This window comes from Pundamilia nyererei, unplaced genomic scaffold (assembly GCF_000239375.1).
Source record: "Pundamilia nyererei isolate P.nyererei 1_Seehausen unplaced genomic scaffold, PunNye1.0 scaffold00292, whole genome shotgun sequence".
NCBI lineage: Eukaryota > Metazoa > Chordata > Actinopteri > Cichliformes > Cichlidae > Pundamilia > Pundamilia nyererei.
In genome coordinates, this window is record NW_005187693.1 from 463,014 (window position 1) to 478,683 (window position 15,670).

Genomic DNA, 15,670 nt, shown 5'->3' on the forward strand with positions numbered 1-15,670 from the left:
GTGTGTAGAAACCTTCATGGAATTAGTTTCCATGTATACCAGGCTTACATCAGCAACAATGCAAAATGTTGGATGCAGTGGAGTAAAGCACACCTCCACCAGCCACTAGAGCAGTGGAAACATGTTCTCTGGACTGACGAATCATGCTTCTCTATCTGGCAATCTGATTGATGAGACTGAGTTTGGTGGTTGCCAGGAGACGGTACTTCTCTGATTTATTATGCCAAGTGTAAAGTTTTAGGGAAGGCGGATTATGATGTGGGGCTGTGTTCAGGAGTTGGACTCGGCCCCCTTAGTTCCAGAGAAAGAAATTCTTAACGCTTCAGCATACCAAGACATTTTGGACAGTTTCATGCAGTTCGGGGAAGACCCCTTGTTCCAACATTCCAACATGGCTGCACACCAGTGCAAAGCAGGGTCTGTAAAGATACGGATGAGGCCCTCTCGTTCAAACATCAATGTGTAAACTGCAAATGGTGGGCCAGCATCGAGTAGGATGTCAGTAAAACTCACATGTGTGTGAAGATACAAAAACTACACTGAGATAAATTAAATTATGTTGTCAATACAACGAGCTTAATTTGTTCTTGTTCTACAACTAACACATATGAAAATATGATTAAAGCCCAGCGATGATAATGGACATGGTTTTCACTTCCTCTTCTCAGTCAGTGCTGCTTACCGCTCTAAAAGGTCCTGATTGGATTTGATATAATCTGACAAGCCGGCCAGGTCACACACACACGCGCACACACACACACACATTATTCCAGGTCATCTGATACACACAAATGCACAAGCTTCTGCAGACTCACTAGCTGACTTAAATGTATGACTCTTCATAATGCAGCAATACTAGACAACTTTACGGACTAAATTCCAGGATGTAAACAAAACGAGAAGATGGAACAAGTCGTAAATGTGGCAGTTTGGTGCAGAAGATTTGCCTCTCGTCCCTCTCACCAAAGCATGGTAAGTAACCTGAAAATAAAAACAATGACAGGCATAACAAGGAACACCTTGTCATAGTTAAATACTGCAAATAAAATTAGATAGACATGAAAAATGAATTAGCCGCAGCTGAGTAAGAGTAAAGTTGCAAAAATCAGATGAAATCTACTGCTTCTTTAAAACGTCTCAAGCACAAGTATAAATGTGTAAAATTCACACACCGAGAATCTGCAAAATCTGAGTACTAAAATCCTGTTATAACGCTATGAAATATGAGATATTTGAGAGCCAGGCCACTTGGATTTATCTTTTTGTGTTCATAGCACTGATAATAATTTTACACGAGGATTATGAAGCAGTACAAGATCACACCAGATAATCCTGTTGTACCCAGCTGATAAACTGTTGACATGCTTTCAGGTATAGTTACATTAAAACTCAAATATCTGTTACTGGAGTTTTTACTAACTAACCTGGTTGAAGAGAAATTTGCTGGCAGGTATCTTCTTCTTTAAAATCAGTAAGAATGCATTAGATTTTAAGATGTCACTGGTGTGTAGAAAACAAAGTCAATAAAATCGCATATCATGGACAAATAGTACAGAATAAACTCCCCGAAGAAATCTGTAAGGATAAAGTAGCATCCAGTAAATTTACAAATGCAGTAGCTGTAAGTACCCAAAACGATCATTACCACCGCCTGCAAACCAAGTCCACATGTGTGAACATCTGGACATCCTTGATTGCATGTTCAGTTTTTGTAGTTACACTGTAAAACACGGGCTCTGGAATCCTTCTGGCAATTTTTTTTACAAAGGCTTGTTAATTACAAATTAATTAAACTTAGCTTTAAGCAGTTTTTAGACATCTTTTTTTCCCTCAAGTATTTGAGGATATAATGCAAAGAGTTTGCTTACCCTATTTAATTAGTCTTTAAAAGAAAATAAAAGAAAACAATTATTATAATGTTCTGAATTAAACACCTGCAGATGTAAGCTTTGATGGATGAATGAAATGAATAATCCAAGAAGAAAAAACAAACCAAAGCACTGAGAGAAAGACATGGGCTTCACAAAGAAACCAGAAGGACTGAACAGGAATACGAAGAGAACTAGCTCAGAAACAATAAACAATTGAAACTAATTAGTGGTCTGCAGGGAGGAAAACAGGCGCGCAAGTTTAAAACACTGAGGATGGGATCATTTAAAGTGAAACTATACACAAAACTACAAGCTCAGACTTCCTCAGCTCATTAGGTTCAAGTGATATTCAGAAAAAGACCGTTGTCTTTGTGACTGAACCGTTGCTTTCTTGGTAATTCAATCTAACACTTTTCTTTATTTTTAATGTTTTCTCAAATTTATTAAATTAACTTACATTTAAAAGATTTATAAGTTATGTCACCATTTCTCAAGCAAGACAAAATTATTTAGGTTACAGCTGAGTGGAGAAGAGTAAAAAAAAAAAAGTCTCATTATTGTCCCACAAAAGCATCAATTTCCTCTAAGTCAGAACTAAACTTGATGAGACTTGGAGTCAAATATCCTCAAACCTCTACAAAAGACAATCTAGATGGAAACACTGTATCACATTTCCCTGGTGCTTGCTGAATGTTTTTGAGGAAAGAAGCTCAAATGACAGGCTTTTCTTTCTTTCACTGATCTAAATTTTAGGGAAGCAACACTTTCACTTTCAGACTTTCCTCACCAACCTTCCTGTGAGCCTTGAGATGCGACAGCAACGCCGTGCCTTCACCTCCTTACCTCAGACATGGAAGAAGACACCAGAATCATCTCCTGATTTCTGCCTTTCCTACTCGGCTTTTATAATTAAGTCATCTCCCTCAGCTCATCCTCCTTCCTCCTTAAATCCATGTTGCTGCGCTCCAAATCTTCCTCCTTCCCTCACACCCCTTTCCCTTTGTAGCTTGTTGAGGTTCCTCTTCATCCTCCTGGCCTCCTTGTGCTTACTGCCCTGTCCAACCCAGGCAGCTTGGTTTCGGGTTGGAGTGGTGGGGCCCTGGGGATGTGACCCTCTCTTTGCCAAGGCCCTTCCCAGTGTGGCAGCACAGCTCGCTGTCAATCGCATCAACAAGGATGCCTCACTGTCCTATGCTGTAACATTTGAGTATGCAGTGCTGCAGGTACACAACTGACCGAAGCTCCACACATGATTCACTACTAGCGTTATATTTGCTGATATACATGAACCAAGTACATTAAGATTATGGGCTACTCAGCAAGGAAAGCTTTGTTGGCAGTGTTGGGGAGTAACGGAATACATGTACCGCTGTTACATATTTAAAATACAAAATATGAGTAACTGTATTCTGCTACAGTTACTGTTTAAAAAGGTGGTATTCAGAATACAGTTACTTTTTTGAAATAAAGGGATTACACGGCGGTCTTTTCCTGTTTCATATGTTAGGCTATGGTCTCTCTATTTTTGGTAATTCCACGTCGATGGAAACCCAAACAAAACGCGCATTAAGAGGCTCTAATGCCTGTGTCTCAATCTTGCGTCTCATAATGATGTGAAGAATATGAAGTGTTTAAAATGAAGGCAGTAGGCAGAGTGTTACAGGTATCGCTGTAAAGAATGTAGCCTCATGGGCAGTGTAGTCCGTGCTGCAGGAGAGTGGACTGCCGTTATGTGTCTGTGAGCGCCAGGGAGGGAGAAAAAGGAGATTGGAAAAGTACGAGCTGTCACTGAGCAGAAACGGGAGCTGGAAGCATGTAAATATAATAATAACCACTGCAGCCAAAAAGAGTGCCTGATGAGCCCAGTTGTAAGTAAGCTATTAAGACTCGAGTGTACACTGTGTTTGTGTTTTCCTCCGCAACAATACTTTTCGTTGGAGCAGCCTTTCAATGCCTCTCTCTGTCTCTCGCTAGCAAAGTTGACCCAGACAACAAAGTAAAGCTATTTTTTGGCTACGAGCCCGACACAGAACCAACGTATTAGCCAGAGGTCCCTTTACTACGGTTCAGAGCCGCGGACCTGTTTTATATACGCGCAGAACAGTTTTCTATACAAGATCACTGCAAAAAGTGCAGCCTAATGTCCATCCTACTGTTACTCATTTATATTAATATTTAAAAATGTAGTATGGCGAGTAACCTTCAGTAATCGTAATAAATCACACAGCAATAGTACATTCATGTAGTTGTAAAAAAGCATGACAATATATTAAGTAATCCAAAGTATTCAGAATACATTACTGTCATTGAGTAACGTAACGGAATACATTACAAAATACATTTTGGGGCATTTACTCTGTAATCTGTGGTGGAATATATTTTAAAAGTAACCTTCCCAACACTGTTTGTTAGACAACCAAAGTTAGCTTATTTAGCTAGCAACATTAATCTATAAATTAAGCCAAATAAACAAAAAAAAAACAAAACAGGAACAAGCATTCAGAAAGTATGCAGAGGCAAAGAACACCTTATATTAAAGAAATTGCTCATCATTTAAACAGTATGCCACTATAATTTAACTTTGCATGTGCTATGCTGTTGAGTAGCTTTAACACTGGAAATCTTGAACAAACCTATATCCTTGCAAATATAATTTAGCTGCTCTACACTGCATGAAAGAAAATTGATGCATGGCTGTTTCAAGTTAATTTACCTTGTTTTTTTCTGGCTGGTTTGTTTCAGTATTAATTTTTGGATTATTGGACATTTTTTTCAGGAGCCATGTGAGACATCCAGGGCACTGGAGGCATTTGTGGGTTTCCACACCAAAGCTTCAGGCTACATTGGCCCAGCCAACCCAGGCTACTGTGATGCTGCTTCAATGCTGAGCAAAGGCTGGAATAAAGTAAGCTGGAATGTGTCTACTACGCATCTTTAACACATCAGGAAGAAAAACTAATCATATTTTGCTGTGATTTGGTCTCGTTACAAACCCTTTTTCTTGTCTACTTTAATCTTCCAGGCACTGTTTCCTTGGGGATGTGTTGGCTATGAGTTGGATGATGTTCGCAGCCATCCGACTTTTGCTCGCTCGATGGCAAGACCTACCTGGGTCCTACTTAGCGTCATGAGCTACTTCAGGTGGGCTCACATTGGCATCATCTCTTCCTCTGAGGACATCTGGATGGAAACAGCAACCAAGGTTTGAAATCCTTTGTTTTCACATTTGGACTCCAAAAACAGCCACAGGTTTCTGAATGCTGCCTAGATACCTAGAAGAGTTACAACATCAAATACCTGATCATAAAGCCAAGACTATCAGTCTTTGAAGTTTTGTCTAGGCCATGTTTCTCTATCATGTCCAGGTGGCTGACGCCTTGAGGAGCCACGGCATGCCGGTCAGACTGGTCACTTTTATGGAGAACACACCTCACGGCATCAGACGAGCTCTCACCAAGGTCCGCAAGATGAGTGAAATACGAGGTCAGTATTCATTTATATTCATTTAAGTCTCAACTCACTTGCGCTCAACTGGATATTCGATGGTCAAGTAGTCATTTCTGTTATCATCTTCATTGACCCTGACCATCTGATGATGAAATTTATGTCACTTGCACCTGAGTAGACATTTGCAAACTAGTGGATTAGCAAAATCTAAATGAGGGTTTACGCAATCGAGTTAGTAGGAAGTACCTTAAACCTAAATTTCTTATGCAACCCTTGTGGTTGCATAAAAACTTCCAGTTTTTTATGGTCTGCAGGAAAACAGTTTTCAACTTGCTTGTGCTACAACCTTAGTAAACATTTTCCTGATTATTTAAGGACTCAGTTGCTAGTGTCATATCAGACTGAGTACAATATGAAATTTTGATAATTGAGCTCATTTTGATTATAAAGGAAGGAAATGCATATTGGCTAACAATTTGTCAATCAGTAGAAAAACATTTACTTTTTTTCACATAAAGACAATGTCAGTCAATGATGAAACATGTCAGATCTTGATGTTCAGTCTCATTTCTCGTCCCAGTTGTGATCCTCTGCATGCACTCGGTTCTGATTGGTGGCACAGCCCAGAGGCTTCTACTGGAGACGGCCTACGATATGCAGATGATTGATGGCTCTCTAGTGTTTCTTCCTTATGACACACTGCTCTACAGTCTGCCCTACCATAATGTGACCTACCCAGCTCTGAAGAGAAACAACAAACTGCTGCGGGCCTATGATGCCGTGCTGACCGTCACCATCGACTCACCCCGGGTGTCGTTCTACGAGGCTTATAGAGAGGCCATGGAAAGAGGAGAGGTGGCGAGTACGTTGAAACCCCAGCAGGTGATGCACGGAAAGAGATTTTAATACATTATTAAGCATTGTCTTTCTATTGAAGACATTGCCATAAGCAAAGCAGCTGAAGTTGACATCTCTGTGTGTGCTGTAGGTATCGCCTCTGTTTGGTACCATCTACAACTCCGTCATCTTCATGGCTCATGCAGTGCATCGGGTTCGGGAGTCCAGGGAGTGGATGTCTGGAGGAAATTTGGCACGACAGAGCCAAAACTTGGCCTTCCAGGTAATGAGACACAGCACTGGGTCTACTTTTTTTATGCCTAATTCCTTGCTGCTGTTGTAGGCTTTCCATCTATTTCGGTTTCTGAAGCTGGTTTAGTGTACAATATAACTCTATAAAGTTACTTTTCTCACTAGGTAATATAGTGCATTTCTGTATTAAATTATTTAATAAAATAGAATAGCCTATATGATAAGATGAGAAAGATCTATACAAAGGATAAACGGACGTACCCCTTTTTTTTTTTTGCAGGGCTTCAGTCACCCAATTACAACTAATGGGTCTGGAGCAGCTCTGCTGGAATACCTCATACTGGACACAGATGGAATATCTTGGGAGCTGAAGCCAACACACAGGTATTTAAGAGCTGAGATTACATATTTAGTGTTTTATTGTGTCTGACTAGGAAATGAAGGAATGAAGGCAAGTCAAGAGAAATGCTGTACAAGTGCAGATACCATTCAAAATTAACAACTGATCTAACTGACTAATGACAGGATCGACATGGAGATCGGTATGGTCCGCTTCCTGGGTAAAGACATCCATTTCCCTCGAGGTTATGGACCCAAGAAAGACGCCTCATGCTGGTTTACTCCAGGAGTCATCTGCTCAGGAGGTGAGGATGTAGCAACTTTGACTTCGTCCATTGGGTTACTGCTGTGAAGCTAGAAAAGGCACCAACACCACAAATACAATACATTCAAGACTGTGTTTCAATGACTTAAATGACTAGCCTATTAAAACTCAACACGTTCCTAAAAAGGCATAATTTTAAGCCATTATAAAATAATGAAATAACAATAAAACGGTTGAGTTACACAAAAAAATCCCAACCCTTAAAATAGTTATTGAGGAAATTGGCTAAAAGAAGCAAAAACCTGTATTTTTCTGCGGTAAGGTTGGACATTTTAACAGAGGAGTCTATGGGGCTTGACTCATGAAGGCAGCCCTTTGTGGCCATTTAAGGAACTGTAAGTTGCTGCTTGGCAAGGACCAAGCACACATCTATACACAGTATGTCACATTGATCTCTGTGCTCTAGATGTTTCAGTGTACATTTGATATATTTAAGAATGATACATGACACTTCAAACAAACATATAAATATATGTGCAGTTCCAAGAAAGTGTTTGTCTTTTGTTTCAAAAATTTCATTACAAGTATTTGTACCGTTGGAAGTGTCATACCTACTTCAAAATTTAATTTAAACTAACAATTAAAATTAAAGCTTTGACAATATAAGCTAGTAAATGTTTGCATTTAATTACAGATTTTTTTAAGATAAAATTTGTTTTTCGACTTCTTCTTCTCTGTTCCAGGAGTGGATTTGTTCTCAACCATAAGTGTGCTCCTTGGGGTGATTGCTGCCTTTATTGTTGCTGTGCCACTAATTTACTGCATCAGGTACAAAGATGTCTTAAAACATGATGTTGGGCCTAAGAGGTCTGGAATATTAGTGTAAATTAAAATCTTTCCAGGTAAAAACTTTAGAACTTATAATCATGTAGCTGTTTTTCTGATATCTTCATGCCTCAAGCGTTAACTTTCATCAACCTCCCTTATTTCCATCAGGCGACGGATAAATCAGATCCGGCTGGTCAGAGGTCCCAACAAGATTTTACTTACACTGGCTGATGTCACATTCATAAACCCATCGCTTAGCAACAAGGTCAGCCTCCATCTACTTAGAATTCTGAATTCTGAATTGAACATTTTCCTGTATTTATCCAAACTGATAATATTGCATGATGTAAAGTTGAAACCGACTGACAAATTTTCTTCTCTGTAGAAGCTGAGTCTGGATGACAGTAGGACTAGCGGCATGAAGAGCACGTCTGAACGCAGTCTTGCCTCAACGATTTCCACCCAATCGCCAGCCACCTACGAAAACTCCAACGTTGTAATTTTTGAGGCAAGGCCATCTATTTATGAGCTGCAGTGCAACAGTTTCAAAACTGTACAGAAATAAAAGAGTTACAGATTGCTCCATGTAACTCATGCAGTATTGGTCCAGCATGGATGTGCAAAAAATACTAAAATTAAAAGGATTTACATGGCTTAAAAGCCTAAAAAGATGTCTAAGTATTTGCGCTGTTTGGTGTTTTTCTCCACTAGGGGGACTGGGCGTGGCTGAAGAGACTTCCTTATGGGACATTTAGCAGCATCAATCCCAAAACAAGTGATGTGTTTGAACTGGTACGTGATATTGTTACAAGACAAAGTAGATATTTTTTTAGTTTAACTACTTTTTTCATAAAGACAACATCTGACAACCTCCCATGTATCCTTAATTACGTGTTTTGAAAAAACCTTAGTTTACATGATTAAAGTCGTGGTTTGGCGTCCATTAGAGTAGTTTCTGGGTTTCCAGCTTCAGGGATTTCTCTTAGTAGGCTTTCATGGAGTAAAGACTTAAATAATGTCATACATTTTTACCGAGAACCAGAAAAAAATGTCAGTGCACTCACTGCCACCATGAACATGAGTATGAGGTTCTCAGCTGATGACATGGTGTTTTGTTGCAGAGACAGATTCAGTTATACTTTCTTCTTGTTGTAATCCTTGGTCTTATAAGCCCAAAAACGTGAAAATCAAGATGTTTCTGTCTGCAGATGAAGGACATGCGTCATGAGAACGTCAACCCTTTCCTTGGCTTTTTTCATGACTGTGGCGTATTCGCCATTGTGACTGAGTTCTGCTCCAGAGGCAGCCTCGAGGACCTGCTCCTAAACGAAGACGTCAAGCTCGACTGGATGTTCAAGTCATCTCTGTTGCTGGATCTAATTAAGGTGAAAGGCAGATAGCAGGAACACGAGTATTTTTTGGTATTTTTTTTTAGACAAGGAACATATCCTTGTCTGCAGTCAGGATTAATCAAAGAGTTTTAAAATGTTATACTTTTAAGGGTATGAAGTATCTCCATCACCGTGGAGTGTCTCACACTCGTCTAAAGTCTCGCAACTGTGTGGTGGACGGACGGTTTGTCCTGAAGGTTACAGATTATGGCTACAATGAGGTCCTAGAGGCTCAGAGGTTCCCCTATATTGAGCCACATGCAGATGGTGAGACAAACTATGCAACAGGAACAGTTACTTGAAAAAAGCACTACCAACCTGTTTTTAAAATAATGCCCTCATCTTTGTGCAAGAGTTACTTTGGACTGCTCCAGAGATCCTGAGGAGTGGCCAGGCAGGACTACACGGGACTCTAACCGGTGATGTGTACAGCTTCGCTATCATCATGCAGGAGGTGGTGGTGAGAGGGCCTCCATTCTGCATGCTGGACCTGTCTGATAAAGGCAAGAGAATAGCTTCACAATAATAAACCTCCCAAATCTAGTAGAAACGCACAAGTCCAGACTCAGAGAGCATAATTTAGACAGCTTTAATTCTTGACAAGATTAGATTCTTCTATGAAAAGATTCCTCCAATTTAAAGGTTCCAGCAGGCAGAAATCTAGAGTGAACCTGTACACATAACATGCAACTTAGCAAAGAACCAGTTTTAAATTGTATCTTTGGGTGCTTGGGTACTAGCAGCTTAGTTTGTTCCCATTTCTTTGGTTGAATGTACAAAAAATTCAAAAGACATGAGGTCAGGAGAGAGGAGCACATTGTGTTTACAGTCATCTATAAGACACAGTAGGGGCTCTTTGTTGCTGCACTTCAGCCAGTGGATTTGGAGATCTTGTCAAAATTGATGGAATTATGAATGCAGAAAAGTACATTCAGATTTTGACCACAATGCAATACTATCTGGAAAACATTAAAATGGCAACATTTTCATTTTCCGGCATGATAATGATCCCAAACACACTGCCAGTGCAGTAAAAATGATACCTGGATAGAAAAACGCACAGTGGAGCACCCTTAGTCATGGATTTAGTCATTAGTCATTAGGGCCTGGACCTTAACATTGTTGAAGCATTTTGGGATCATCTAAAGGCAGCCAACATCCAAAAGAAGAGCTTAATATGTCCTTCAAGAGATCTGGCAAACTATTCCTGAAGACTACTTAAAGAAATGACAAGAAGGCTGCCTGAGAAAGTTGAGGCTATGTTGAAGAATAAAGGTGTTCATACCAAATACTGACCTTTAGGCTGGTTGGAACTGTACAAGCTCTGTTTCTTTCTTATATACTGTATTTCTATGTATGTTTGCAGATGTTTCAATAAATCACTGCACATATGTTCTTAGCCAAATGGGGGAGGTGTAAAGTTGATCAAAGTTGTTTCCTTCTGGATCAGTTTACTTACCAGTAGTGGCATCCTCATTTAACTGGTGTTTCTGTGTTTTAGAAATAATAGAGAAGCTGTGTAAGCCTCCTCCTCTGTGCCGTCCAGTGGTCAGTCCGGACTATGCTCCAATGGAGTGTATCCAGCTGATGAAACAGTGCTGGAATGAACAGCCAGACAAGCGGCCGGTCTTTGATGAAATCTTTGACCAGGTAGGGCTATTACAAAATATACATTTTTATTTTGAGAAAATATGTTTGAAATAATATTAGAAATAATTTCTTGGAGAACTCTGGTGGGTTTTGAGGATGTTGATGTTCTCATTTCAGTTCAAAAACATCAACAAGGGGAAGAAAACCAACATCATTGACTCTATGCTGAGGATGCTGGAGCAGTACTCGTCTAACCTGGAGGAGCTAATCAGAGAGCGGACAGAGGAGCTGGAGATAGAAAAACAGAAGACAGAGAAGCTTTTGACTCAGATGCTGCCTCCGTAAGTAATTATTTTCAATGGTATAAAGATGAGGATAATGCTGTTAGCTTTACACATTATTTGATACCTGGCTCTTTCCTCCTGTTTACCTGGCCACAATCACACTTATTTTCACTTTTTTTTCCAGGTCTGTGGCAGAGGCTTTGAAGGTGGGCGGGACAGTTGAACCAGAATATTTTGACCAGGTGTCACTGTATTTCAGTGACATCGTTGGCTTCACCACCATCTCAGCTAACAGCGAACCCATTGAAGTGGTCGATCTCCTCAACGACCTCTACACCCTCTTTGACGCCATCATAGGAAACCATGATGTCTACAAGGTGATAATCTTTTATGTAGTCGTCCTGTGGCTTCTGGTATTAAATCTCATCACATGACACTGATGCTTATTCATTTCTGATCTCCTCCAGGTGGAGACAATAGGCGATGCTTACATGGTAGCGTCAGGTGTTCCAGTTCCTAACGGCATCCGACATGCCACAGAAATAGCCAACATGGCTCTTGACATTCTGAGTGCTGTGGGGACCTTTAAAATGAGACACATGCCTGATGTTCCAGTGAGGATACGAATAGGACTTCACACAGGTATTAAAGCATTAGTGCAATATGTGAAGGAGGGTTTTTAGTTGTACAGTTGTCAGTATAGAGTAATTTGAAGTAATGTACACTTCATGGTTATTTAAAATGTAAGCATATATGATGTGTCAATGATTTTTAGCATTTTTATTGGCACAAAATTTGATAAACTACCCGAAACCCAAAGCCATTGACTTTTAACCATTTAGAATATGGATACAGCTACTTTGCTGTCACACAAGTTTCCCTCTGAAGCCTCAATTTGAACCTCTTGGCTGTTGCCAACTTGTCATCAAGGTAGACATATGTAAAAGAGGACCCTCCTTTATTATTATTTTAGTCCAAACTGAGCCATAAATTATATGATTTTCAGTGAGACTTCAAATTGAAGTCATAAACTCATCACAAAAAGATTTACTAACTGACTCACTGGCAAGTTTATTAGGTTAAATATCTAATCAGCCAATCATGTGGCAGCAACTCAACACATTTAGACAAGGAGAAATTGTCAAGTTGACCTGCTGTGTACGTATGTGTTGTAGGTTCGTGCGTAGCAGGTGTTGTGGGTCTCACCATGCCTCGCTACTGTCTGTTTGGAGACACAGTGACCACTGCCTCTCGTATGGAGTCCAGCGGGATGCGTAAGTTGCTAATCTATAAACGGAAAAATCAGTAGATGGATGAAATAGCCAGACATGAATGTGGACTTGTTGTGAAGTCACCTTTCTTCACCTGGAAATGTATCTGTTAAACATTTATCTGTTACAGCTTACAGGATCCATGTTCATCAGAGTACAGTGAAGGTCCTCCATGAACTAAATCTTGGCTACAAGTTGGAGTTGAGAGGAAGGACAGAAGTCCGGGTACAGCCCTTAGACACAAAATATGGGTTTCACCATTATGAACAGATGAAGTAAAAATACAGCCTCTTATAGTTTCTTTCTATATCTTTCTCAGGGGAAAGGAATAGAGGAGACCTACTGGCTCGTAGGGAGAGATGGATTTACCAAACCCCTGCCTGTTCCTCCAGACCTCAAGTCTGGGTAGGGATAAGTGACTTTTCTCCTTCTCCTGTGTTACTCTGCCTCTTCCTTTTTACCCTCAAGAGTACTGCACTGGTCCATCCACTAAAAACAATTCCCATGCTTGTTTTAGTGTAAAAACAGCAACACATCATGCCAAATTCTCTCACAGATAGAAATTTTAGTGACCATTAAATTATGTACAGATGGTTATTGTTGAATGTGACAAATTAAACAAACACAAATAGGGAATGTAACATTGCATTTGGGATGATGAAATAAACACAACATATAGAAAAATCCAAATAATTCAGGTTTATAATAAAACTTAAAAAAACCCTTGCAGTTATTAATTGCTGTGTGTGTGATGACGTTTGTGTAAAGCTTTTTTAAGATTGGTCCAATTGTTGGGGAGCAAATAGTTTACATAAAGACATATACAGACATGCGCCATGACCATAATAGTAAGAAGTGCAGGTCAAACCCTACCTGACCTTTTGAGCTACTGTTATTTTAATTTAAAGACTACAACAGGAACCAGTTAATTTGGAGGGAATTTTTCAAAATAACAGCTCCTAGTTTGTTCTGAAAAGTTTACAGAAATATATCAGATTTTCAAAATAAATGACATCAAGTAGTTATTAATGACAGCTAAAGCAAAACAAAAACAAAAAATACCCAAAACAAACAAACAAAAAAAACCTTGCCCATCTACATTATAAATAATTCCACAGACTTATCAAAAGTATGAAGCTGAAATTTATTTTTAAAGCTGCTTTCTTTAAAAATGGACAGCAAAGAATAAAATGTGTTGGCTTCCCTATCCTACATGTGTTTGCAGATGTCTTCAACCTTACACAAATTATGACAAAGGTTGCACCCACTCCACCAAGATTGTTTTCTCTAACCATTTCCGAGTATCATCATGGGATAATTCATAATTTCGACAGCAAAACGGCACCAATTTAATGTCTCTGATGCGGAAGAACAGAAATGACTTCTGGTACCCTGGGATGCTTTATCGGATTTCTGATAATTCACTGGAGAAAACTTCAAAACGTATATTTTAAAGGGTCCTATCATCATGTGGGATCAGTCAAAATGCGTTTAGGCTCATTGTTAGCAGCTCCTAGTTTGATTCCAGGCCCATCTTCTATTTGTGAATCCTTCCTCAACTTTCTTAAAACTCCAGTTTGATGTGAGAACCCGAACCATCCGAACAAAGCAAAATAAGCTCTTTAAAAAGGAAAAACTGAGAACAGTGTTTAGATTCTGGCTGGAAAAGCAGGTAGGGGAACTGAGTTGCTCCAAACATACTCTTAAATGTCATTTCATCAAATCTGAAAAGTCAAACATAATTACTAATGTTTTCTGTCCATGGTGGTTAAGTTTAGATGCAAAAACTGGATGAAAGGTTGAGTTAAAAGGAGAAAACACTGACTGCAGGTATCCATCAGAATTAATATTGCAACTGTGTTACAGCTACTAACAAAACCACAACTTTTAACTTACAACACATTTAGGTCATTTCAGACATTTGAAAAAAAAAACAAAAAAAACAAAACGCTTACTTTTTGGAGTACGTAGTTTTATAGAAGTCTTTACACATTCACATTTATTCACATTTACAGCTGTGAGTTTGTTGGTAATGGCTTGGTGTGCCTTGTTCACTTAAACTGTACACTGAGCACAAGATTTCAGCCTTACAGCATTACAGGATAAAGCTGTGGACCTAAGCAGTGGCTATTACTATAAATCCACCTGTCAGCTAATCTGTTCTTTGGAGAGAAAGCCAAGCCATTGCAGGACTACACTGTGTGCGTATGTGTGTGCTGTCATCACGCTGTTCACTTCATCTCAACAGGCAAATGGCCCATGGGCTGCAGATGGCCGAGATAGCCCAGTACAAGAAACAGAAAGCCGAGAAACAACAACAAGAACAACTTGCAAAGAAGAAAAACTGAGGTAATGTTATGCATTGTAAAAAAAATGTATAACATTACTGGCTTGGTTGGCAACGTTACTCATCATTGGGCAAACATATGTTGGGGAATGAACTGTCTCAGTGCAGTTTGTTTGCATTTGATTGGATCTTAAATGTGACACCTTCAAAGTTACACAAGGAATCTTAGCCACAGCATGAAGCAGCTTGTCATATAAATGGGAATCTGGTACAATAGCTCTTTGAGCTTTTTCAAAATAAAGGCCTGAGCCAACATATATGTTCCCCAACCAGCTGTTGAGCGGTTGCTGGAGCTTACTTGCTGGTCCTAAAGATGATGTTCTGCCAAAAACCTCCTTGTAATTGCTTTGGTCACAACCAGATTGCCATGGTTACCCATAGTTGGGTTGGCAACCCATAGTTACATGGAACTCATCAACTTGTAACTGCAAACACTTTTTAACAAACCACCAAACAGTAATGAAACTTTCAAAAATAAGTTATGCCTTAGCACTGAAACCAGCATATTTCAAAAGGAGAAACTTATGGTCCCAATTTCTAATTTGTCAAGTCCTGACTGGGGCCTATTTATTATGCCAATCATTATTACTTGAGAATTATTGATCATACAAAAAGCCTGCAGACATGAAAAAGTGGTTAGGAAATCTAATGTTTGAATAAATTTCTTCTGTTCATTCATTTTACCGTTACACTGTTACTCATATCTGATGTGAAGTTTCTTGCAGCTTAAACTAAACAAAAGATTTCCTGTGGGATTTTGAAGTCGGTCAAGAGACAAGTAAATGCAAACAAAAACGGCAATATCTAAAGACAGTTCAAGGGAGAGATGTGGGGATTTTGTCCATTAAATACAGGGAGTGCAGAATTATTAGGCAAATGAGTATTTTGTCCACATCATCCTCTTCATGCATGTTGTCTTACTCCAAGCTGTATAGGCTCGAAAGCCTA

At 39.4% G+C, this 15,670-nt stretch overlaps 1 protein-coding gene across 2 annotated transcripts in view; it reads left to right on the forward strand.

The window, feature by feature from the left end:
- The first annotated feature begins 750 nt into the window (after positions 1-750).
- Positions 751-15,670, forward strand: part of gc2 (guanylyl cyclase 2) — a 20,913-nt gene continuing 5,993 nt past the window's right edge. The window contains exons 1-24 of one of the 2 annotated variants that reach the window (XM_005750923.1): positions 751-972; positions 2,625-3,094; positions 4,648-4,776; positions 4,894-5,073; positions 5,237-5,354; positions 5,899-6,200; positions 6,307-6,438; positions 6,688-6,791; positions 6,933-7,051; positions 7,755-7,839; positions 8,008-8,104; positions 8,225-8,347; positions 8,551-8,631; positions 9,048-9,224; positions 9,341-9,497; positions 9,584-9,733; positions 10,732-10,880; positions 10,998-11,161; positions 11,289-11,481; positions 11,572-11,746; positions 12,280-12,378; positions 12,506-12,600; positions 12,695-12,780; positions 14,624-14,724. In XM_005750923.1, the coding sequence (XP_005750980.1) occupies positions 2,681-3,094; positions 4,648-4,776; positions 4,894-5,073; positions 5,237-5,354; positions 5,899-6,200; positions 6,307-6,438; positions 6,688-6,791; positions 6,933-7,051; positions 7,755-7,839; positions 8,008-8,104; positions 8,225-8,347; positions 8,551-8,631; positions 9,048-9,224; positions 9,341-9,497; positions 9,584-9,733; positions 10,732-10,880; positions 10,998-11,161; positions 11,289-11,481; positions 11,572-11,746; positions 12,280-12,378; positions 12,506-12,600; positions 12,695-12,780; positions 14,624-14,723 (3,429 nt within the window). In that variant the 5' untranslated portion in view covers positions 751-972; positions 2,625-2,680 and the 3' untranslated portion in view covers position 14,724. The remainder of the gene's footprint in view (positions 973-2,624; positions 3,095-4,647; positions 4,777-4,893; positions 5,074-5,236; positions 5,355-5,898; positions 6,201-6,306; positions 6,439-6,687; positions 6,792-6,932; positions 7,052-7,754; positions 7,840-8,007; positions 8,105-8,224; positions 8,348-8,550; positions 8,632-9,047; positions 9,225-9,340; positions 9,498-9,583; positions 9,734-10,731; positions 10,881-10,997; positions 11,162-11,288; positions 11,482-11,571; positions 11,747-12,279; positions 12,379-12,505; positions 12,601-12,694; positions 12,781-14,623; positions 14,725-15,670) is intronic. The other variant, XM_005750922.1, reaches the window with a different exon arrangement.